At 47.2% G+C, this 26,349-nt stretch overlaps 1 protein-coding gene across 3 annotated transcripts in view; it reads right to left on the bottom strand.

Annotated features, from left to right (window-relative positions):
- Window positions 1–26,349, bottom strand: part of TBC1D17 (TBC1 domain family member 17) — a 125,835-nt gene that overhangs the window by 68,242 nt on the left and 31,244 nt on the right. For 2 of the 3 annotated variants that reach the window (XM_063942545.1, XM_063942547.1), the window contains exons 4-8: window positions 21,894–22,011; window positions 10,929–11,133; window positions 3,162–3,273; window positions 374–535; window positions 32–163 (exon numbers count right to left, since the gene is read on the bottom strand). In XM_063942545.1, coding sequence (XP_063798615.1) covers window positions 32–163; window positions 374–535; window positions 3,162–3,273; window positions 10,929–11,133; window positions 21,894–22,011 — 729 coding nt within the window. The remainder of the gene's footprint in view (window positions 1–31; window positions 164–373; window positions 536–3,161; window positions 3,274–10,928; window positions 11,134–21,893; window positions 22,012–26,349) is intronic. The other variant, XM_063942546.1, reaches the window with a different exon arrangement.

Here is a 26,349-nt window from a genome sequence, read left to right on the forward strand (position 1 = left end):
ACCTAAACGCCTGATCTTCAGCCACACTCACCCCAGAAAATATCCTTTTCTTCACACCATCCACATCTATTACTCGACCTTCAGAATCAATGTAAGATTCCCATTCCTGCTCGCTGACAGGTCCTTGGCGCTGTATGATTGGGCGCTCACCCAATTCCACTTGCTGCAATAGATTTTTTTGGTTGTCAGAAACCCACAATAACATTCAAGACTCTCCATAATCACTCAACTGACTGTACTGCAGGGTAAGCAGGTGTAATTACAAAAAGCCCTTTAAATTTACCTGACCACACTTCATATCGCTTGCAAACCTCAGTGACTTAACAGAGAGGCTACAGAACAAAGCGAATCTGTCCAGGGCCGGAATACTTACACATGTGATCACCTCAAAACCGGGCTCATCCTCCAATCCGACTGCCATCTCCGATAAGGGTCTCTGGTGATGGCCATCGTGGGGTCGCAGGGCTCCACGGAAAAAGTTGGTGACTTTGGAGAAGCCCCCAAACGTTGCGGAGTAGGGATCCTGGAAAAATCTCTGAGATATGAAAACACGGGTCATTGTTGTACTTAATACAAGTGTTGCAATGTTTGCCTTTTGGGTCTAACCACAGCTACAATTTTGCTGGAAAATAAGTTACTAGGCAGTGCTCAAATGCTCTCTTCATATATTCACAGTTCGCATATATACATTTATGCAGTATATATATTTCATAGGCAAGGGTCAAAGATGCATAGACTACCGTTGGCTCCATAATAATATTACAAGAGGACCTTATGTAAATCTGGCAAATTAAAGCCAGCACAAAACCAGCAAATGTTTTACATAGTGTTCAGCGTTACATACTGCGGCGTCATTAGGTTTAAGTTCTCAGTGTTCAATTGTCAAATACATATGATACAGCTTAGATACATTATAGATTGTGGGATTTCCAGGCAGGCGGTGCAGATTACTAGAGGTCATCTTGGGCACATCAAATAACATCAGTACAGGATTTTGGGAACAGCCATCGTTAAAACAGCACAATATTACTGATCCTCTGTCCTGGAAGAATGGGCATTACAAGTAACAATAAACAGGTTTAATTCATAGAGCGTCTTGTACAATACAGACGTATGAATCCCAACAAGCGGGGAAATACCGACGTCGGGGCTTTCCTCCCTCTATCCTGTGGCGAGGACAGCAAGCCACCGTGCCCGCAGTGTAGCGAGCGCAGCAAGCTCGCAAGGGGCTTGCTAGTGCACGCCCCGCTGCTGACATACCCATGGTCGGGATCCCGCTGTCTGTATACTGACGGCAAGGATCCCAACCGCCGGCTTTACCGAGCCCCTACAGGTGTGTGCCAAGTCTTTGCCTATTCTGTCATATTATCCATCCTTTACAGACCTGGTCACACCTAGGTACGCCATGCCACACACCCCCAATGACATCACATATCTCAGACAATTCTCATTACTCAGTAAGATTGACAGGAGAGCTGTGGTGGGGAATATTGAGTAGAGAAGACAACTTATGGCAAATGGTAATGAATGGCGATCTACGCAATCTATAGAAACTATGTAAAGTATTGTAACGGAATATTTTTATTCCTTACTATTTGCAGTAAAATACAAGCAATGAAGTATAAGCTATTGTACGCTATGCTAACCATTCACATTGGTTTTGCGGTGTACTGAGGTTTGGAGTGCATACGACTGGAAAGGCTGTAACACTTTCTATTAGGGGTTTAAAGGAATTAGCTGAATAATTTATTGCACTGAAAAAAACGTGTATTTAACGCGATTTCTGCCCTATGGTCATTTTTAGGCTATTCAATTATAGCCCTTTTTTCGTTGCGAAAAATGACCGTTAATCGACTGAAATCACAGAGTGGGTAATTCCAAGTTGATCGCAGCAGTAATTTTGTTAGCAGTTGGGCAAAACCATGTGCACTGCAGGGGAGGCAGATTTAACATGTGCAGAGAGAGTTAGATTTGGGTGTGGTGTTTTCAATCTGCAATCTAAATTGCAGTGTAAAAATAAAGCAGCCAGTATTTACCCTGCACAGAAATAAAATAACCCACCCAAATCTAACTCTTTCTGCACATGTTATATCTGCCTCCCCTGCAGTGCACATGGTTTTGCCCAACTGCTAAAAAAAATTCCTGCTGCGATCAACTCAGAATTACCCCCATGGTTTAGCCCAACTAGTAACAAATTTGCTGCTGCAATCAACTCTGAATTACCCCATCGTCTGATAAATCCTTGGAATTATCCCCAGAGTCCGCAAAAAGCTACAGACCTATGTGTTTTTGCTGCAGCTATCGTGGAAAAATGGCCACTTATCTGGTATTTGGCAGGCAGAACCAAATCCCTGATAATTGCCGGTATTGGGACTAATTGGATAGCCCCGGGCGAGTTAATTAGCAGTGGTAGATTAACATGGCAAATTGGATACCAAGAGGGAGGTGTATAATAAGTAGGTAACTGTCAGATGCACTAGATTCAATGCAATTTGACACTTGTATCCTTTTTCAAGATGCATGACAGCAGTTACTACAGAGAAAATCATGTTTCTCTACAGTCTCTACATAAATCGCATACAACTGTATGGTGTCGGCATTCCATAAACTTATTTAAAAAAAAAACCAATAAGCTCACTTTTACAAGTTACACACCAGTATGTGTACCGGTCCAGAGGTGGCTGAGCAGAGAGAAGGCCAGAAAGCATGAACCGCCCACCCTGGCTCTGTGCCGAATGAGATGTTGCGGTGTATGAATTGAGGCTGGCCAGGTGGCAATACACAGTTCTTCACCGCTAGGCTGATGCGCTACGAGTCTTGCTGAGATTGCTGGAGTGGGAAGTTTTTTCTCCCCCCTCTCCGACGGCTGAGAGGTTAATACATCTCTGTGTTATTGCTGCAACTGCTGAGTGTGGATAGTCATCAGATGTCTGCCCTCAGCCCCTTAAAGTCCATCTTATCCAGTGACCTAACCCTAAAATAAAGGAATTTTCATCTGAACTGTAAGCTCACCCCAAACCCTAACCCTCCTGCTAACTGCACCACAAGTGTTACCATATAGTACTTGCCTAAATGATTTATATAGAGATGATATATTTTGTACCCTGCAGTGTTTCAGACAGAGAATGTGAAGATGATAAAGACGTCAGCATGAAACTTACAGACACCAAGTCAGAGGATCCGTCGTCAAACAGCTGAAGCTCATCGAATGAGTGGGACAGAGCATGGGAATCATGTGGATAGACCAAGAACAGGCGAGAATCCTTGGGGGAGCTGGAGAAACAAACAGCAAAGACATTTTCTTAGAACTGTACAGAAATGTCCTTACATTGCAACCAAACCAGATTAACACTTTTATGAGTAACAGTACTCACATGTATAATAGATGCTCCAAGTTACTACTTGCTGAAAGTCTTTAGCTGGGTACACACTACACAATGTGCAACGATCTAGTGTGTACACACTGTGCAATCTTTCAAAGGACCGAACAATATATCTTGCGTCTTTGATCATTAACGAGATATATAATATGTCTGCTTGGGTGTATGCACCAGATGATTTGAACAAATTCAATCAGAAGATGCAAGAAATAACGCTCGGGAACGCGCAAGTGCGTACACACTGGGCCAGACATGTCAAACTCATGGCCCGTAGGCTGCATGACGCCAAAAACACAATTTTGCAGCCCGCATTACTATGTGAAAACAAGTGAAATGCGGCCCGAAAAGAACCTTCCCCATAAGTGTCACTCTCTCTCCCCTCCCACGCTCCTCCTACGTCCTGCATATTCCCGCCCTGTCTCTTCCCTCGGTGATCCACCTCACTGACCTGGCGATTGCGCGAACGCAGAACAGAAGCGGCGGGAACACGATAGCAAAAGTGAGAGTTTGGCAGCGGCAGGGAGTGATGTTAGTGATGTGTGTGGGGGCACCTGGTGCTGAGTGAGGCACTGTATAGTGTGTGCGGAGGAGAGAGAGAGAGGGTAAATGGAAGGGTTAATAGTGGGTAATATCCCACTCTCTGCCACAGCACGGTCTCTGTACTGTGATATGGAATGATACACAGCAGGTTTCTTGGTATCAGGGATCACCATCCAGTAACTTACAGACACAGCCAACACTATGGCAGATATAAGGAGATGCACAGTATTAGCAGTGCTCCTCTTACTGGTGCAGCGCTCTCTCTCCCATAGGGCTACATGTAATTCCCCGGTATAACCCACGGAGCACGGTGCGGGGGTCACTGATGCTGGAGGTATAAGGAGATGCACAGTATTAGCAGTGTTCCTCTCATTGCCACAGCGCACTCTCTCCCCCATAGGGCTACATGTAATTCCCCGGTATAACCCACTGAGCACGGTGCGGGGGTCACTGATGCTGGAGGTATAAGGAGATGCACAGTATTAGCAGTGCTCCTCTCATTGCCGCAGCGCTCTCTCTCTCCCATAGGGCTACATGTAATTCCCCGGTATAACCCACTGAGCACGGTGCGGGGGTCACTGATGCTGGAGGTATAAGGAGATGCACAGTATTAGCAGTGCTCCTCTCATTGCCGCAGCGCTCTCTCTCTCCCATAGGGCTACATGTAATTCCCCGGTATAACCCACTGAGCACGGTGCGGGGGTCACTGATGCTGGAGGTATAAGGAGATGCACAGTATTAGCAGTGCTCCTCTCATTGCCACAGCGCACTCTCTCCCCCATAGGGCTACATGTAATTCCCCGGTATAACCCACTGAGCACGGTGCGGGGGTCACTGATGCTGGAGGTATAAGGAGATGCACAGTATTAGCAGTGCTCCTCTCATTGCCGCAGCGCTCTCTCTCTCCCATAGGGCTACATGTAATTCCCCGGTATAACCCACTGAGCACGGTGCGGGGGTCACTGATGCTGGAGGTATAAGGAGATGCACAGTATTAGCAGTGCTCCTCTCATTGCCGCAGCGCTCTCTCTCTCCCATAGGGCTACATGTAATTCCCCGGTATAACCCACTGAGCACGGTGCGGGGGTCACTGATGCTGGAGGTATAAGGAGATGCACAGTATTAGCAGTGCTCCTCTCATTGCCACAGCGCTCTCTCTCCCCCATAGGGCTACATGTAATTCCCCGGTATAACCCACTGAGCACGGTGCGGGGGTCACTGATGCTGGAGGTATAAGGAGATGCACAGTATTAGCAGTGTTCCTCTCATTGCCACAGCGCACTCTCTCCCCCATAGGGCTACATGTAATTCCCCGGTATAACCCACTGAGCACGGTGCGGGGGTCACTGATGCTGGAGGTATAAGGAGATGCACAGTATTAGCAGTGCTCCTCTCATTGCCGCAGCGCTCTCTCTCTCCCATAGGGCTACATGTAATTCCCCGGTATAACCCACTGAGCACGGTGCGGGGGTCACTGATGCTGGAGGTATAAGGAGATGCACAGTATTAGCAGTGCTCCTCTCATTGCCACAGCGCTCTCTCTCCCATAGGGCTACCTGTGATTCCTGAGCAGCGCTGGTTCTAGACCTTGTGGCGCCCAGAGCAAAACGTTTCCTTTGCCACCCCCCCACTCCCCCATTCAAAAAAGGGACAGTGCGCGCTGGAGACGCGTGGCAAAAATATAGGGGCGTGGCTTCATGGGGAAGAATCATAGCCACAGAATAGTACCAATACACATTACACCGCACAGTAGTATCCCAAATACACAAAACACATTATGCCAGGTAGAGACCCTTATGTACAATGCGCCAGGTAAACCCCCTTTAATGCACGTTGTGTGATGTAGAGCCCATCTATGGAGAGAGTGCGTGAGTTTGTGTTCCATTCCTCACCATGTCCACCGTGAAAGTAGGTCCCCCGGCTCCCGACCATTTCTGCGGCCAGTTTATACGTCACTTTCGCCCAGTGTGGGCAGAAGTGAGTAGCAGGAAGTGGTGCTGGCAGTGGGCGGGCGCTGACTGCAGCCGCGCCCTCAGGCAGCCGGGAAAATGATATAGTGTGTACACACTGAACAATATCGCTCAGTGATGTCACCCTGTTGCCAGCCTGAACATACAGTTTTGTACAGACGACAGAGGGGGTCAATTACAACACGCAGGAGCGAGCATCGTTAGCTATATAGTGCGTGCACACTAGACAATACGCACGAAAATGTCGTTAACAAAATATATCGTTATTGGGCATATTGTTAAAAATTTGCGTCTAATGTGCACCCAGCGTAAAACAATTATTTGGCTCAACTAGGGTTTTGAGTCTGACATGCGTGCACTAGACTATGTGGTCGATTCATCCTTCCATTTCTGCTCAAAACAACAAATCGTCCAATATATAGTCTAGTGTGTACCCAACTTTACATCTCAGATTTTGAAGACACAACATAACGCAGATGAGCAGTGGTAATACCGGGCAAATGCTTACACTGCTGTCATTATATGAGGGGCAATACAATAAACCTCTCCAATCTGTCATTGATTCCGCATCCTATAGCTTATCCTGTCCTTGCAGCACAATCCAAACCAAGGACCGTCATTTCCTCTTCAGCTGCTAGGAGTTTTGCGCTGATAAGAGAACACTATTAGGAGTCAATGCGCTGACCCAAAGAAAACAGATGCCCTGCGCAGCACACATTACACAACACTGTACAACAATCAGCAAATACACAAGTCTGTCTGATCAGCTCATGTTTCCTATTCTTTATAAGTGGATGTGTGTTATTTCCATCACATTACTATCCCCTACTGACACACTACGGGGCTATAGATTCACGCTGCCACTCATGCTTCAGGGTGGCACTAGCTGGCAGTGAATCAATAGGCTGACTATTAGCTTAGCCTCAAAGGTAGGGCGTCCACTTTAATCATTTATCACTGCTTTATGTACCTTTATTAGGCTTCATACACCGATATTTGCAGACCACTTTCCTGATTACTATCAACCTACTAAAGGTACGACCAATGCTAACAGGGGTTACTATTACAGTGCTATCAGCCAATAGTGTTTTACAGTAATTCGCTTTTCAGCACTTCTTTATCCTCCACTCTCCTGATCCACAGTGCAATGTATCACTGTCCTGTTACCTGAGGCTTAGCTTGCAAATCTAGCACTGTACCATAATACTGCACAGGCTGCAACCATTTCCCAGCCTTTCCAAATGATGGAGCGAATTCAGTCTCATGCATGTTGCAATGCACATGGATCGCACAGATTTCAGGACACTGTGCATGTGCCACAGAAAGATATTGGCTTCTGTGCCGGATCAGGTATCCTAACACGGATGGTGATCGCTAGTGTGTACGGATTAATCAGTATATTGGCAGACCCCATTATAGGTAAAATAGGTGCTTCTGGGTGGTGACCATACAGAATTCTTTTGTCTCGTGGGAGTGGACAGGCTTCCATATGCAGTTGCATGGATTATTACTATACAAAGGCATAATGTACCTTACATTCCCTTAATGTAGCAAGCGGAGAAGTGGCTGCGGATGCGTGCAGCTCAGAATCAGTATCTCCTGGCCTGGCCCTTATGAAGCCATAGTACAAGACAGCTGTACTCCACTGTAACTGATGTGCGAGTCTCCGTCTATGCCAGGGTTACTGTATACTACACATCCCAACATGTGCTGCCACAGTTTTAGCATGCTTTAATAGCAAAGCTGTAGCAGGGCATGCTGGGATGTGTAGTTCTACAGCAGCTGGAGTGCCACAGGCTGCCTACCCCTGGCCTATGCTTTGGTGAGGCACATATACTCAAGATGGTGACAGAGGGGTCTTCAATAAGATAACGTCTAATATAGAAATGTACAATAAACCGAATGCTGCAATTTACAACCAGCTCCACTTCCACACAATCCAACCTTTACTTCTATTGATCTCTTCCCCATCCATGGAATCAGACTACCCTTCTCCATCTCTCAGAAGCCGGAGGGCTCAGAGATTATTTTGACAGAAGTACCGACCAACAATTAATTTGCTTTATATAAAAGGACTACAAATAATATTGATAGGGACAAAATGTTACAATATTATTAAGACTGAAGTTATGTACAGCAGAAGGATTTCTTCATAGCATTATAGCCTACTGAAAATACTGCAGTGACCCGTAGGGAATAAGGGGGCAGATGTATTAACCTGGAGAAGGCATAAGGAAGTGATAAACGAGTGATATGTGCAAAGTGATAAAGGCACCAGCCAATCAGATCCTAACTGTTAGTTTACATAATGGAGCTGATTGGCTGGTGCCTCTATCACCTTGCACATATCACTCGTTTATCACTTCCTTATGCCTTCTCCAGGTTAATACATCTGCCCCAAGGCTACTTATGCGGATATCTGGAATGACATCATGCGAAGAAACTTTTTCATGCAGGTGCTTGTACATACGCAGCGTTGTGTACATCATGCCATGAGAACGTATACTTGGGTTGCTACTTCTCAGCCTATACTTAGTGCATAAAATTCAATCTCACATTTAGGGGTGAATTTACTAAGGTGGGAGTTTTCTTTAGAACTGGTGATGTTGCTCATAACAACCAATCAGATTCTACTTAACATTTATCTAGCTGCTTCTAGAAGATAATAGATAGAATCTGATTGGTTGCTATGGGCAACATCACCAGTTCTAAAAAAAAAAAAAAACCTCCCACCTTAGTAAATTTACCCCTTAAGGCTTAATTCATGTCTATAAGGTATTGCACAGCTGCAAGGAAGCGGCTGTGCAATTCCGTGCAATTCAAATGCAGCAGCAGGCGTCTGTAGGAGAAAGATGCATCCTGTTAGCATTTGCAAGATCCGAATACTGCATCTCAGGATGCAGCGTCATATCACCATTGCGACCATCGGTCGTGACTCTCAATGTTTTTAGGCACCGAACAGCCTGTGTAAGAGCTGAAGCTTACTCAGGATGGCCGTCTGATCTGGACACCCAGGTCCAGTAAGTGTGCGTCTGACGACGCAGATCCTGGACCCGTCAAGCCTACAAAATGGGGCAGCACGCCCCCGTTGGAAGAATGGAGCCAGATGCTGCCCACCAAAGTCCACAGCATGTCAGTCGTGCTGCGGCCGGCAGGGGGCTGCAAGCGATATCGCAAGACCTGTTCTGCACATGCGCAGCCCCACAACCAGGTTTACGTGGAAATCTGAATTAGGCCTGTAATCCAACACTGCATAAGCATCAGTTCCATCACCCCCCTAACCCACACCTCTCCCTCACCCCGGGAACAGCCCAATTACACCTCATTCACAAGTGCAACGGAGCTGTGTACGACTCTGCACTGCCACAACTGAGTGCGCTCAGTTACAAATCATACGCAGTGCCAAACCCCACAACATACTCTCCCGAAACAAGCATACATTCAACCAAAAGGCATCAGCCCCTTAGTGTTCATTTAATATTGCCTTACTATAATCCTTAAGAATTAGGGCCGGATTCAGAGCTGTACACCAGTAGTTGTCAACCTCGGTCCTCAAGTACCCCTAACAGTTCATGTTTTCCAGGTCTCCTCACAGGATTGCAAGTGAAATAATTTGCTCCACCTGTGTGTCTTTTATAATGTGTCAGTGAGTAACGAATACACCTGTTCAACTGCTAGGTGACCTGGAACACATGAACTGTTGGGGGGTACTTGAGGACCGAGGTTGCGAACCACTGATGTACACTAATACACACGCGGTTGTAAATGTGTGCGCAGCTAACGTGCTTATAAGATAATGGTGTAGCAGGCTGGAAATACGGGATTGCAGTTGTAGGCCGAGACACATCTGCATATTTTGCCGCCACTGCCCGTTACCTTCCCCAAACAGTCAGTCAGTCACTTTGCAAATCCTCTCTGCGAGCAGCATCGCTACATGTACCTTGGCGCACACGCAGTGTGACCGTAACACATGTGCAGTCGGCCTATGACTGCTAAACGCCATAAATACCGCCACTGCATACATCTCTGGATCAGACCCTTAATCAGAAGGAAACAATTCCAACAGATGAGCTCTGTTTCGATACAATGAGGAATTCCAGTTGACCTTACCCCATTAGCAATTTAGCAATACCCAGGCTGTCCTAATAGCCTTGTTTCAGCATTTGTCAGCAGGCTGCAGGTTCCGGCACTAGCTGTATTACAAGACAGTAAGTGAAACTATAGCACTTCGTTATGACAAGAGGAACCTCATGAATAATGGATATGAAAACAAATAGGGCCACTCAATGCTTCTTTCAGAGCAGGAACATCTATTAACTATTTAGCACTCGGCTCCATTTCAGTATTGACAATTTTAATACAGACTCAAACAATTTAGGGAGAATTCAATTGTTTTATCACGGCTTTAACTAATGGGTGCCCGACGGAGGAATTTTTGTTGCTCTGATCGGGCTTGAGTGCTGCGGGTGCCCATATTTCTGCTCGCACCCTCCTGAGTTTGCAAGAAGATATCAGCAAATAGTCTGACGTATGGGTACGCTAACCAGGACTTTAGATGAGTTTACACAACTAAACCAGGTCCTTTTAGGCGCAACAAGTGCGATAACTAATGGCCACCCAAAAACAATTGAATTACTCAGTCGGGCGCCCATTAAGTAAAAACAACTGAAATCACCCCTTAAATTCATGTAGAAAAAAACAGTCAATCAAATGCTTGCAATAAGGGTTTGGCTGAATTTATTAATATCTTGTATAGAGCTATATACAATTTAATTGGACCGAAATTGTTAAATAAATCCAAACATTTCACCTATATAAGGCTGAACACAAACAATGAACCATAGAATGGCAAATATCAAATGACGAATCCTAATTATTTACGGTACTGCTTGGATCTATCTTAGCCTACAAACACTTAGCCTACAAACACTCTAGCAGGTGCCCAGATTTCACAGACTGGTGAACAAAATGTACAGAATTTCACCCAGCACGCATTATCTACAATAAAACAAAATTGAAAAATACTTGCAGTACTCACGGTGCCAGAATGACGTATTTACGGAGCGCTTTCAGCAGAGCTTTTGTTCCACCCTGATGAAAGTGCAGAGCTTGGAAAGACACACCTTCTTTATTAATAAATATGAGATAGGACCAGCTCAGACCAGGTTTGCTTTTGCGGATTGACTTGAGATCCGACAGGCGCAAGGCAAAAGCCCACTTTTCACGATTACTGGCTTTAGCAGCTGTAGAAGGAAACGTGTAATTTATAAGAGATGTTTTTTCACAATATTTCCTACCCCCCTTTAGCAAACAGGAAGCCAATCAACATGTGCAGATCAATTATGTCATCTCTCTAACAATAATTGTTTTTATTAGTTTTAAAACAATACTTGCTTGGCAAACCTTTTTGTATTGCACTACAATCACTATCTGGCAAACAGCCTGGCTGCGCCTTGTGTGTGGGAATGCATCCAGGTAAAGGAGAGGTGTCGCCATCTTTATTGCCACAATTATTTACCAAGGTGTTACATTTTACTACGTTGCTATTATTCAGGAAGGCTTGGGATGCTAATCTTTTGCCTCCATGGGGGCAATTCAATTAGCACCACGGGGATGTAGCTGGGCGCTATCCAATTACGACTGTGGTAAGCCTACAACTAGTGGATTTCTCCTCGCATCCTACTGAGGATGTGAGCAGAAATCTGTGTTAACTAGCACCTCGTCACCAATTGAGGGCTACTGCGTGCAGTAAAATGATTGCACCCAGGACTTAACACAGGAAATACAGCTTACAGCAACTAAGCCCCAGGCAATAGTCACGAAAAATAGGATTTTAATTACCTACCGGTAAATCCTTTACTCGTAGTCCGGAGAGGATACTGAGGTTCCATGTAGTACCATGGGGTATAGACGGGTCCACTAGGAGCCATGAGCACTTTAAGAATTTGATAGTGTGGGCTGGCTCCTCCCTCTATGCCCCTCCTACCAGACTCAGTCTAGGAAACTGTGCCCGAGGAGACGGACATACTTTGAGAGAAGGATATAAAGGATAGTGGTGAGATTCCAAACCAGCACACACAAACAAGAGGAAAGCTAAGCTAACCCAACTTTAAACAGGAACAGCAACAGCTGAACCAAACAACAATACTTAACCAAGTAACAGTGCAGGAAGAACGAAGCATTGGGCGGGCACTCAGTATCCTCTATGGACTACGAGAAAAGGATTTACCGGTAGGTAATTAAATCCTATTTTCTCTTACGTCCTAGAGGATACTAGGGATCCATATAGTACCATGGGGAAGTACCAAAGCTCCCAAACCGGGTGGGAGAGCGCGGAGGTTCCTGCAGACCTGATTAACCAAACTGAAGGTCCCCAGAGGCCAAAGTATCGAACTTGTAGAACTTCGCAAAGGTGTTCGAACCAGACTAAGTAGTCGCTCGGCAGAGCTGTAAAGCCAAGACATCTCAGGCAGCCGCCCAGGAAGAACCCACCGACCTAGTAAAGTGGGCCTGTACAGATTTTGGAACCGGCAAACCTGCCGTGGAATAAGCATGCTGGATAGTAAGCCTGATCCAGCATGCAATTGTCTGCTTTGAAGCAGGACACCCAATTTTATTGGGATCATAGAGAACGAACAGCAAGTCGGATTTCCTGTGACGAGCTGTCCTCGTTACGTATATTTTCAAAGCCCTCACAACATACAAAGACTTTGAAGTAGCAGAGGTGTCGGAGACAACCGGAACCACAATAGGTTGGTTGATGTGAAATGCTGACACCACTTTAAGAAGAAATTACTGAAGAGTTCCGAGTTCAGCTCTGTCCTCATTGAAAATTAAATACGGGCTTTTGTGAGACAAAGCCCCCAGCTCCGACACACGTATTGCTGAAGCCAAGGCCAACAGTGTGACTGTCTTCCACGCAAGATATTTTACGTCCACCTCCTGTAACGGTTCAAACCAGTCCGATTGGAGGAACTGCAGCACCAAATTGAGATCACAAAGGTGCCGTGGGAGGCACAAAGGGAGGTTGGATGTGCAGAACACCTTTCAAGAACGTCTGGACCTCAGGGAGAGAAGCCAATTGTTTTTAAAAGAAAATGGTCAAGGCCGAAATCTGGACTTTTATGGAGCCCAGACGTAGGCCCACAGCCACACCAGACTGCAGAAAAAGCAGGAAACGTCCCAGATGAAATTCTACCGCAGAATATTTTCTGCTCTCACACCAAGAGACGTATTTCTTCCAAATACGGTGGTAATGTTTAGACGTTACCCCCTTCCTGGCTTGGATCATAGTCGGGATAACTTTGTTAGGGCTACCTCTTCTGGCTAGAATCAGCCGTTCAACTTCCATGCAGTCAAACGTAGCTGCGGTAAGTCCTGATATACGAACGGGCCCTAGTGCAGAAGATCCTCGCGAAGAGGTAGAGGCCACGGATTTTCGAGGAGCAGCTCCAGAAGGTCTGCGTACCAGGCCCTTCTTGGCCAGTCCGGAGCAATGAGTATTGCTTGAACCTTTTCCCTTTTTATTCTTTTTAGAATTCTTGGGATCAGGGGAAGTGGAGGAAACATGTACACCACCTGATAGACCCACTGCCTGTGGGTCTCTCGACCTGGAACAATACCGCTTGAGCTTCTTGTTCAGACAAAAGGCCATCATGTCGATTTGTGGATATCCCCATCGACGTGTCACGCACCTGAACACTTCCAGGTGAAGGCCCCACTCCCCCTGGTGCAGGTCGTGTCTGCTGAGGAAGTCTGCTTCCCAATTGTCTAGTCCCGGAATGAAGACCGCTGACAATGCCACAGCGTTTTTTTTCTGCCCAGAGGAGAATTCTTGACACCTCTGACATTGCTGCTCTGCTTTTCGTTCCGCACTGTCGGTTTATGTACGTCAACGCCGAAGGTCGTTGTTATGGCCCTGAGTTCCAGAATGTTTATTAGAAGGATGACTTCCTGACTTGATCATCTTCCTTGAAACTGCACCCCCTGGGTGACTGCTCCCCAACCTCTGAGGCTTGCGTCCGTGGTTAACAGAATCCAGTTATGAATTCCGAACCTCCGACCCTCGACGAGGTGAGAAGTCTGCAGCCACCAAAGAAGGGAGATCCTGGCTTTTGTCGACAGACGGATCCTCTGGTGCATATGAAGATGCAATCCGGACCATTTGTCCAACAGATCGAGCTGGAAGGGTCTTGCGTGAAACCTTCCATATTGAAGCGCCTTGTAAGAGGCCACCATTTTCCCCAGAAGGTGAATGCATAGATGCACCGATATCGGGTTAGCTTCAGGACATCCCAAACCATCGACTGGATTACCAATGCATTTTCCAATAGAAGGAACACTTTCTGTGACTCCGTGTCCAGTATCATTTCCAGGAATGGAAGCCTCCGTGTTGGCTCTAGGTGAGATTTCGGAAGGTTCAGAATCCACTCGTGATCCTGGAGAAGTTTGGTTGAGAGACCAATGCTGTCCAGCAACCTCTCCCTGGTCGGCGCCTTTATCAGAAAATCGTCCAGGTACGGAATTATATTCACTCCCTGTTTGTGGAGTATAAACATCATCTCTGCCATCACTTTGGTGAATACCCTCAGTGCCGTGGAGAAACCAAATGGCAGGGAATGGAACTGGTAGTGACAGTCCTGCAGTGCAAACCGTAGATAAGCCTGATGAAGCGGCCAGATCGGAATGTGAAGGTACGCATCCTTGATATCCAGACACACTAAGAATTCCCCTTCCTCCAGACCTGAGATCACCGCTCTCAGGGACTCCATCTTGAACTCTCTTAAGAACGTGTTGAAGGACTTGAGATTCAGAATCGGCCATACCGAAACGTCCGGTTTTGGTACTACAAACAAGTTGGAATAGTACCCCTTGTTGTGCAGATGAGGTGGAACTGGAACAATGACTTGAGTCTGTACCAGTTTTTGGATGGCATGCTGTAAAGTTATACTTGCCTCTTGTGAAACGGATAAGCCTGATTTGAAGAATCTGTGAGATGGGAGCTCTTTGAACTCCAGTCTGTAGCCCTGGGAAATAAGATCTATGACCCAGGGATCTCGGCACGAACTTGACCAGATGTGACGGGAGAATTTTAGTTGGGCTCCCACCTGACAGCCCTCCATGCATCGCGGTCCACAGTCATGCTGAAAGCTTTGAGGAAGCAGAACCTGAGCTCTGTTCCTGAGCACCTGCAGTTGATGGTTTACCTCTTGCGCCTCTGGAGGCCGTAGAAGCACCTCTGGATTTGCCCTTAAACTTGGCCGTCCGAAAGGTCTGTAAATTTGAAGCTGAATAAGCTTTCCTGCCTGGGGGAGCTGCGGAAGGAAGATACGTAGACTTACCCGCAGTAGCTTTGGAGATCCATTTGTCTAGTTCATCTCCAAACAAGCTCTCTCCTGTGAATGGTAGGTCTTCCACGCCTTTCCTGGAGTCCGCATCAGCAGTCCACTTTTTCCTATCCTCCAAAGGAAAAGGAAAAGATGTGAGCAACCTTTTAGGGATTTTAAATTTCTTATCATGGTTTAACACACGGTTCTTCAAACAGGGTATTCAATTCCATTGATGCAGGAAAAGTGACTGAGGACTTCTTTTTTACATAAAAATAAGATTCCTCACACTCCTCTGACACCTTATCAGGAATTTGCAGAACATCTGATATCCTCTCTAAGAGCCTATATTTCCTGTGACAGAGTAGCACCCCCCCACCCCCTCCAAATCCACCTCACCCTCCTCCATGTCTGACCCGTCAGAGTCAGACTGCAGGATATGGGCCAGAGATGATTTTTGCGGACAAATGGGAGGGGATTGAGACGCTGGTTTGGGGACTCAGTCTCTATTCATAAACTCATCCACAGTCTGTCTTTTGCGACTCTTTCTCATTGCGGGATAATTTCATAGAAATATTGGAGATCATTCCTTTAATGGAATTAACCCACTCCGGTTCAGCACCGCTATTCTGGCAAGGTGCACTGCCCCGAGTATCTAGTAGCAGGGCCGTAACTACGTGTGTGCCAAGTGGGCTTGGCACACAGCGCAGTTGCCTGAGGGCGCACGGCCAGCAGCATGTAATGAGTCAAATTGACTCATTACATGCCTCTGAAGTCTGCGCCGTGCGCCGCCGACGCGCTGTGGAGGAGAGCAACAGCGCCGGGCAGATGAGAAGGAGGAGGAGGGAGGGGGAATGGAGCCGCAGCAGCGCTATTTCATTGGTAGTAAGCGCCGCTGCAGCATCCCCCTCTCCTTCCGTATTGGCTGCCCGGCGCTGCTGTGGATGCTGAGATGCGGTTCCTCCGGGCAGCCAATACGGAAGGAGAGGGGGATGCTGCAGCGGCGCTTACTACCAATGAAATAGCGCTGCTGTGGCTCCAGTCCCCCTCCCTCCTCCTCCTTCTCACCTGCCTGCACCGAGGAAGCTGCACGAGGAGCCTGTCAGCGGGGAGATGGTAAGTATGTATCTCTCTTTCTCTCTCTCTCTCAGGGGGACACCGTCTGCCATAATGTGTAAAAAGGGGGACTGGCTGCCGCAATGTGTAAATAGGGGGCCTGGCTGCCGCAATGTGTAAAAAGGGGGACTGGCTGCCGCAATGTGTAAAAAGGGGGACTGGCTGCCGCAATGTGTAAAAAGGGGGACTGGCTGCCGCAATGTGTATAAAGGGGGACACAGTCTGCCGTAATGTGTAAAAACGGGGACGCTGTCTGCTGTAATGTGTAAAAAGGGGACGCTGTCTGCCGTAATGTTAAAAAAGGGGACGCGGTCTGCTGTAATGTGTAAAAAAGGGGACGCTGTCTGCCGCAATGGGTAAAAAGGGGGACTGGCTGCCGCAATGTGTTAAAAGGGAGACTGTCTGCTGTAATGTGTAAAAAGGGGGACGCTGTCTGCTGTAATGTATAAAAGGGGCTCTACCTGGTGTAGTGGCGCTACTGTGCAGCGTAATTTGAATAATGTAGACTACTGTGCACCGTAGTATGAATTGCTATTATTTTGTGCCCACGCCCCTTCCCCATGAAGCCACGCCCCTATATATTTTTCGCACGCCTACGGCGCGCACTGCCCCTATCTTACATGGGGGGGGGGGGGGCGCCAATGTTGTTTCTTGCACACAGCGCTAAAATGCCTAGTTACGGCACTGCCTAGTAGTGAGCCCCCTGGTGAAGAGGAAGACCCCGTTGTACAAGAAACACACTGTTTGCCTGACATAATGTAAATGTGACAACACACACACACACACACACACAGGAAAAGGTTAAGCACAATTAACCCACAAGGAGCCCTTCAGGAAGACACAGAGTTAATTGGAGCCAGCCCCACCGTGCCCTTGTCGCTAATGCCAAGCTTAGCCGGTTCGCAGACTAAGAGGGTCATTCCGACCCGTTCGCACGCAGCGGTCTTTCGCTGCGATGCGAACGGGTGCAGAATGCGCATGCGCGGCAACCGCCGTGCACGACGTTGCCCGGCAACAGAGGCCGCCGGGTTACGTCGCGGCTACCGACGGAGGCGACCGCTAAGAAGATTGACAGGAAGGAGGCGCGGCAGGGCAGATCCAGACTGTTAGGAGACCGTTTACGGGGAGTGGTGAGTAAAACGCAGGTGTGTCCAGGACAACGGAGGGCGGAGGTGTGACGTCAAAGCCGGGTCCATCATCGCTGGATTCATTGCACAGAGTAAGCATGTCCAGGGCTGGTCTACTTCTGCTTGAATGTTTTTAAGCTTAGAAGGGCTGCACAAGCGATCGCAGTCCTGCTAAGCTAAAATACACTTCCCCATAGGCGTGGACTATTGATCGCAGCAGCAGCTAAAAGTTGTTGGCTGCGATCAACTCGGAATGACCACCTAAATACCCTGATAAGGGACTTCGTAAACTAATAATTGCTCCCCCCTGGTACCGCTGAGGTAATCTGGAGTCTCTCTGGAGGAGCTGCTGTCCCTGTTAGTCAGCGTCTGTGTCCACTGCAGAGGGAAAATGGCGCTGGTGAGCTTCTGGATCCGCTCACAGTGAAGGCCCCGCCCTTTCAATGGCGCGTGGTCTTCCCGCTTTTTTATACTGGCGGAGGTAATCTGGTGCTTAAAATGGAGAGAAAACCATTTTAAGGCGGTTTTTGCCAGTGTGGGTACTGTGTACAGTGTACTGAGACGCAGCTGTGTACTGTGTCTGGAGACGCATTCCGCCCCGTGTAAAAGCTGCGCGTCTCCGTACTCTCATGCAGCCATAATGACCGGCGTCCCGCTAACCGGGACGCCGGCTTAGTACTCACCACTCCTCATTCTTCTGGCTCTGTTAGGGGTGGCGGCGTGCTGCGGGAATATCCGCTTGCCGTGGTGGGGCTTGCGAATAGTTCCCTCAGGAGCTCAGTGTCCTGTCAGCGGGGAATGGGACCATTAACCCTTCAAGAGGTTGGGCCGTCCCCCCCCCCTAAGTCCCACGAAGCAGGCAAGCTGGTGCCATCCAGCCCTGCCTGAAAATAACAAACATCTTCAGGAGCTTCCATAAGCGTGACCGGCTCCTCCGGGCACATTTTCTAAACAGAGTCTGGTAGAAGGGGCATAGAGGGAGGAGCCAGCCCACACTATCAAATTCTTAAACTGCCTAAGGCTCCTAGTGGACCTGACTATATCCCATGGTACTAAATGGAACCCCAGTATCCTCTAGGACGTAAGAGAAAAAGTGCATCTCCCTAGGTTAAGTGCCGGACGCAGTGCAGTCAGCTGAATAGCTCTGGGCACTTTAACCCAGGAGATACATCCCTGTGGTTCCAATTAAATTGCTCCCTCCGCATGTTCTGAATTACACTCCTCTCTGTGACATGCCCACCAAGAGTTCACTTCACTGCTGTAGGACACTACAGGAACTTCAAGCCGCATTTGGTTATCATCGAAGAGAAGCGCGTCGGGGACAAAATCAGAAGCAAATCAGGAATGTGAAGCTAAGAAGAGACACCTCTGTCAATCACCGGCACACTCCTCCTACAGCGACTGCATCCTATGTACACACATCACTTGCACATGTGGGGCTCATACACAATTCTGCGCAAGATATGAAGAACACCAAAAGCGCATCTGGAGGTGTCTGTATATAACTTTTTGGGGGATTGTCATTAAAGGGGGTGGGGTACAGGAAGTCAACACAACCGTGGTGCAATTAGACGTTGATGCATCAGCAAACAACTTTTAGAGGATGTGTCCCCCCTGCGGATGCTGGAGTGACAATCTGTAATGATAACTATCAGCAACATTATCAAGTCTTCTTATTAGCAGATTGCATATGTACCCCTAAAGCTGGGCAACACACATCAGTACCGAAATCATTAATGTTGCAGATATACTATCCATAATACTTAACTTGTCAGACTACTGCAAGAAGGAAGACTCCTATTTCATTAAAAGGAGAAAATTAAACATGTTTGTATTTAATGTGTACTGTATGTTATGTGTGTTTTCATTTTACATTGAAAGTGCAAGTTTCACACTTTATTAATAATGGTCAACACACTTTTCTCTGTTGTGTACGTGACACTTCATTACGTGGATTTATCCTGTCAAAAGGAGTAATGTAGCTCAAGCGTTTACTATGAACACTGCCAATCCACATCTATACGCTACTGCGGGGCGTTTCTATATATTTATTATTATTTGTTTATTTATTTATTTATATAGGCTCAAGGGGTGTGGTATGGCTGACCACCAGTCAGCATACCGACGCCGGGATCACAGCAGCATACCGACGCCGGAATCCAGGCGGGGAGGTGCGAGTGCAGCAAACCCCTTGCGGGCTCGGTGGTGACCACTCTATGGGTGTCGTGGATACCCATGAGTGGAAAGAGTCCCTGTTGGTCGGCATGCCGACCGTCAGGATAGTGAGGGGGCGGGATGTTGGTGGAAGTCATGTGACCGTCGGTCACATGAATACCACATATGCTTGAGATGGGTTTAAACTAGAGGCATCTTGAGAGGTGTCCCGCACGGCATACACTTTTATACTGCAGTCTTCATGCATTCACTTGTCACTGAGACATTGAATGAGCAGCTGACTCTGCTGTATCTAGAATGGTGAGGCAAGAAACGAGGCTCTCTCCCAGGTCTACAAGATGAGGCTCAGCAAGACATGCTAAAAGTGCTTTAAGGGGGCACACTGTCTGAAGGAGATTGTATATGTGCCAGGATAAGAGAGTGTGTAGGAGCCAGGATGGTGAATCTGCAGTGCAGGTTGATGTTGATTGGCGATCAATAAACAGTAACAACTAAGGGGCCAAAATTCCCCGCTTTCAAACGAAGGTACTCCCAAATCTGTGGGTGCCAGGATGAATGATATAAAGCACTTTCTATGCTCTCTCCACATCTTCTGGTTCTTGCACATCTCTGCAGTGTTGTGACAGAAGGTGTGAGGCTTAATGCCAACACCACCTACTGCCACCCCCTGCCTGCCAGGGAGTAATCTCACCACTGGTACACGTTGTTCCATTTCAGATCTGGGGCAGGGAGATTGCGTAACAGGTTAATTGGTTACAAGGACTATCATATTCTACAACCTCGGTTTACTTTTACTTGTCTTATTCTCATAATACAGTATATATTAGTAAAATATTACTAATCTGCACAATGGCCCTCATTCCGAGTTGTTCGCTCGCTAGCTGCTTTTAGCAGCATTACACACGCTAAGCCGCCGCCTACTGGGAGTGTATCTTAGCAGAAGTGCGAACGAAAGATTAGCAGAATTGCGAATAGAAAATTCTTAGCAGTTTCTGAGTAGCTCGAGACTTACTCCTACATTGCGATCAGTTCAGTCAGTTTCGTTCCTGGTTTGAGGTCACAAACACACCCAGCGTTCGGCCAGACACTCCCCCGTTTCTCCAGCCACTCCCGCGTTTTTCCCTGAAACGCCTGCGTTTTTCCGCACACTCCCAGAAAACGGTCTGTTTCCGCCCAGAAACACCCACTTCCTGTCAATCACTCACCGATCAGCAGAACGATGAAAAAGCTTTGTTATGCCGTGCATAAAATACCTAACTTTTGTGTAAAATAACTAAGCGCATGCGCTCTGCGAACCTTGCGCATGCGCAGTAAGTGACTAATCGCAGTATAGCGAAAATCGGCAACGAGCGAACAACTCGGAATGACCCCCAATATGACAACTTGTGTATTCATCTTAAAAATAAAACGACTGTTTATTAAAACACACACATAACAGCCATAGTGCAGCCTAAAATCTTTCTTAGTGTTGCCGTGTGCACTGATTTGTACAAGTAGATAACCACCAAAGAGCATAGTTTTAAAGAGCAAGATGACAGATATGATATTATGGTTTGTGGAGTCTCATTATGTGAATGGAAAGGGAACATTTTTAGGGCCGTGCCTTGCTCAGGGGAAAAAGCCACAGACACTCCACAAAGGAACTTTACCTCTGCACCAGCTGTGAGATGGTGAAGATCAGTCTTGTCCTATATTTTGATAGGTCACATGTTGTCCCTTACAGTTGCACTTTGGCAGAAAGGTGCATATCTAGGTTGATTTGACCCAAAATAATTAAACTCTTACAAATATCTGAAATGTAATAACGACAGCACCCTCACTCTCATGACCACAGATAAGGATAAAAGACGAGCAGGGGATTAAACAGACATTTATGTAATAAGAGGAATGGTTGTACAGTGTCAGGAGGTCAGACAGGTCATGTGACAGTTACACTTTTGCTCACTGCTCTGAGATGAATTTAAATGCTTCTCCACACACCTAGGCACACTTATAGTTTCAATAGAGGTCTTGCAAAAACGGAGTCAGAGTGCACTTAGTTACGTGCTGGACAGATCATCTATGCAGTGCAAAACAAGGCGTATTGCGGTGCGCACCCAGCGTACTCTATATATGAGAGCCATAACACCTTAGAAGATGGCAATGTATTGCGTACACTACACAGTTTATATTGTACACTGTTTCTAAACAAACAGGAGCATAGAGTTACTGGAACATCTTCTGTAATGAGGACAAGAACATATCTTGTGTCGTACCCACCTGACTCCTCTTGTGGGCGCACTTTGGTTCCCACTGTACTGATGACAGCCCAGTCTGGCTCATAGCCCGGGTCAAACAAGTCATCCTCCGCCTGGCATGCCACACTACCGGGAGATTCCTGTTGAACAAGTGACAAAGAGGAATGTACACACTGAAACAGCTGTAGAAAGTAAAATATACGTTATGGTAAGAACTCACCGTTGATATCGGTATTTCTCCTAAGTCCACAGGATCCACATGATAACATTGGGATATGATGAAGCGACAGCGGATTTGCACCAATCAGTCAAAGCTTCTCGGCCTCCCAGCATGCAAGGGGCCCTTCCATATATCCCCGCCTCCTGGCTCAGGCAAATCAGTTGTATTCCCAAAGCTTAAGGCAGGAGCATCATAGATAGCCCTAATCATGCGAGAAGAACACACATGCACACCCTTCCGTACAAGAAGGAAGAGGTTAGTGAGTAAAAGGATCCTCAAATCAGGTGCGTCAGGGTGGGATCCCTGTGGATCCTGTGGACTTAGAAGAAGTACCATTATCAATGGTAAGTTCTTACCATAACGTATATTTCTCCGTCAGGGTCCACAGGTTATCCACAGGATAACATTCGGATTTCCCAAAGCAATTTAGTGGTGTGGACGCTCCTGATTGGACAGGAGAATTCTTTGCCCGAATTCAGCGTCCTGAGAGGCAAAGGTATCCATGGCATAATATCTAATGAATGTGTTAATGGAAGCCCATGTGGCTGCCTTACATATCTGTTCTGCTGAAGCACCACGTTGTGCTGCCCATGATGGACCTACCTTACGAGTAGAGTGAGCAGAGACATTAGCCGGAACAGGGAGATCAGCTTGAGAATATGCTTCTGAAATCGTCACCCGAAGCACCTTGCCAGTGTCTGCTTATCAGCAGGCCATCCTCTCTTGTGAATTTAGTAGAGAATGAAGAGAGAATCTGTCTTTCTGATGGCACTGGTACGATCCACGTAGATACTTAAGGCACGGACCACATCCAGCGATGCATCTCCTGCAGAAAGGTCCGGTTCCTGGAAAGCCGGGACTACAATTTCTTCATTAAGGTGGAATTTAGACACCACCTTAGGAAGATACCCAGATCTAGTTCTGAGAACTGCTTTATCTGGATAAAAAAAAAAAAAATCAGAAATGGGGAACGACATAACAATGCCCCTAAATCTAACACTCTTCTAGTTGACGCCATGGCCAGTAGAAAGAGAACTTTAGCTATCAACCATTTAAGATCCACTTTATTAAGTGGTTCAAATGGGGTAACTTGAAGGGCCTTTAGGACTAAATTTAAGTCCCAAGGCACTGTAGGAGGAACAAAAGGAGGTTGAAAGTGCAGCATTCCCTGGAAGAAAGTACGCATAGCCTGTAAGTTGGCAATTTTCTTTTGGAAACAGAGTCAATGCTGACACTTGCACTCTCAAGGAAGCCACCTTCAAACCTTTATCCATTCCTGCCTGAAGGAATGCTAAGGCTCTGGAAACTCTGAAAGACCTAGGGTCCATTTTCCGTTCACTGCACCAATGAATACGGAGATTTATGGTAGACTTACCATAGTTAAATCTCTTTCTGCGAGGTACACTGGATTCCGCAGGGAATAACATCGGGGGTGTAGAGTTGGATCTTGATCCGAGGCACCAACAGGCTATAGCTTTGACTGTTCCCAGAATGCATTGCATCACCTCCTCTATAACCTCGCCTCCAGGCACTGGAGCTCAGTTTCGTTAACCAGTCCAACGCAGTAGCAGATAAAAGAGACGGTAGATGTTAGTCACATAGAAACACATTCTCACGACAGGAGAAGGGACTAGAGGCTAATGCCATACAAAACCAAAGAAGCTAAGTGCGTCAGGGTTGGCGCCCTGTGGAATCCAATGTTCCTCGCAGAAAGAGATTTAACTATGGTATGTCAACCATAAATCTCCTTTTCTACAGCGGGGTACACTGGTATTCCACAGGGAATAACATCGGAGATGTCCTAAAGCAGTTCCTCATGGGAGGGAACGCACTGTAGTGGGTACAGGAACCCGGCGTCCAAAGGAAGCATCCTGGAACGCAGAAGTATCAAAGGCATAGAACCTGATGAACGTGTTCACTGAGGCGGCTTGCCCAAGACAGTCCAACAGACCGAGTAGAATGGGCTTTAATAGCAGCAGGAGCTGGGAGACCAGCCTGCACATAGGCTTGTGCAATCACCATTCGAATCCATCTGGCCAAGGTCTGCTTATTCGCAGGCCTGCCACGTTTGTGAAAACCAAAAAGTACAAAAAGGGTATCTGACCTCCTAAGGGAAGCAGTCCTCTCTACGTAAGTACGGAGAGCCCGTACCACATCTAAAGACTGCACTTTGGAAGACAAACCAGAAGAGATAAAGGCCGGAACCACAATCTCTTGGTTAAGATGAAAAGATGATACCACCTTAGGTAGATAACCAGGGCGAGTTCTAAGAACTGCCCGGTCACAGTGAAAAATCAGAAAGGGTGGATGACAGGACAAAGCGTCTAAGTCCGACCCCCTTCTAGCAGAGGCAATAGCCAATAAAAACACAACCTTAAGTGTAAGACATTTAAGATCCACAGACTCAAGAGGTTTGAATGGAGACTCTTGTAGGGCATTTAAGACAACAGACAGATCCCATGGAGCCACAGGAGAGACATAGGGAGGCTGAATCCTTAAAACACCCTGAGTGAAAGTATGAACATCAGGAATAGACGTAATTTTCCTTTGAAACCATACCGACAAGGCAGATATATGAACCTTGAGGGAGGCCAGACGAAGGCCTAAGTCCAGGCCCTTTTGCAGAAAAAAGACAAAAGTCTGGAAGTTTTGAAAGTATATGCATCATAATTCTTACCAGCACACCAGGTGAAGTAAGAATTCAAGACCTTATGATAAATCCGTGCAGAAGCCGGTTTATGGGCTTTCAACATAGTTTAAATAACCGAATCAGAGAATCCCTTGGCCCTCAGGAGTAAAGCTTCAAGAGCCACGCCGTCAAAGCCAGTCTGACCAGGTCTGGGTAGACACAAGGGCCCTGAACGAGGAGGTCTGGGCGTTGAGGAAGTAGAAGAGAACGCTCTATCGAGAGACCCTGCAGGTCTGAGAACCAATGCCATCTGGGCCACGCTGGAGTGACTAGAAGTAGTATTCCTCTTTCTTGCTTGAACTTCCGCAGTACCCTGGGCAGGAGTGACACTGGAGGGAACACGTATGGCAGCCGAAAGGTCCATGGAATTGCCAGTGCATCCACGAACACTGCTTGAGGATCCCTTGTCCTTGATCCGAAGACCGGAACCTTGTGATTGTGTTGAGACGCCATCAGGTCTACATCTGGTAGACCCCACTTGTCCACTAGGAGTTGAAAGACTTCCAGATGAAGACTCCACTCTCCGGCGTGAACGTCCTGACGACTGAGGAAATCCGCTTCCCAGTTGAGGACTCCGGGAATGAACACTGCTGATATTACGGACAGATGGCGTTCCGCCCAACGGAGGATCTTTGATACTTCCAGCATTGCCATGCAGCTTTGAGTGCAGCCTTGATGATTTATGTACGCCACTGTGGTGGTATTGTCTGACTGTACTTTAACAGGCCTGTTCTGTACTACAGGCAGGGCCAGTGTCAATGCATTGAACACTGCCCGCAATTCCAGAAGGTTTATCAGGAGGAGAAATTTCTCCCTGGTCCACCAACCCTGGAGAGAGTGTTGCTCCAACATCGCGTCCCAATCCCGCAGACTGGCATCCGTTGTCAGGAGGACCCAGCTGGAAATCCAGAAGGGACGGCCCCTGCTCAACTGTTGGTCCTGTAGCCACCAGCTCAGTGACAGACGAACCTCCGGAGTCAAGGAGATCATTTGAGACCTGATCTGATGAGGCAGGCCGTCCCAATTGGAAAGGATTAACCTCTGCAGAGGGCGGGAATGATATGGAGCGTACTCGACCATGTCGAAAGCCGACACCGTGAGGCCTAGTACTTGCATCGCTGAGTGTATCGACACTCTTGGGCGAGAGAGGAAATATCTGATCCTGTCCTGAAGTTTCAGGACTTTCTCTGGAGACAAAAACAATCGTTGGTTGTGTGTGTCCATTAGTGCCCCCAGGTGCACCATGCTCCGATCCGGGACCAGCGAGGACTTTTTCCAGTTGATGAGCCACCCGTGGGCTTGTAGGAATTGGATCGACCAGTCCAGATGACCGAGGAGAACCTCTTGGGAGTTAACCAGGATCAGCAAGTCGTCCAGATACGGCAGGATCCTGATTCCCTGACGGCGGAGAAGAGCTGTCATCACGACCATGACCTTGGTGAAGATCCGAGGGGCCGTACCCAATTCAAATGGCAGTGCCGGGAATTAATAATGTAGGTTGCCAATAGAAAACCGCAGATATTGCTGATGCGACATGGCAATAGGTATGTGCAGGTAAGCATCCTGTAT

This window comes from Pseudophryne corroboree, chromosome 10 (genome assembly GCF_028390025.1).
Source record: "Pseudophryne corroboree isolate aPseCor3 chromosome 10, aPseCor3.hap2, whole genome shotgun sequence".
Classification (NCBI taxonomy): Eukaryota; Metazoa; Chordata; class Amphibia; order Anura; family Myobatrachidae; genus Pseudophryne; species Pseudophryne corroboree.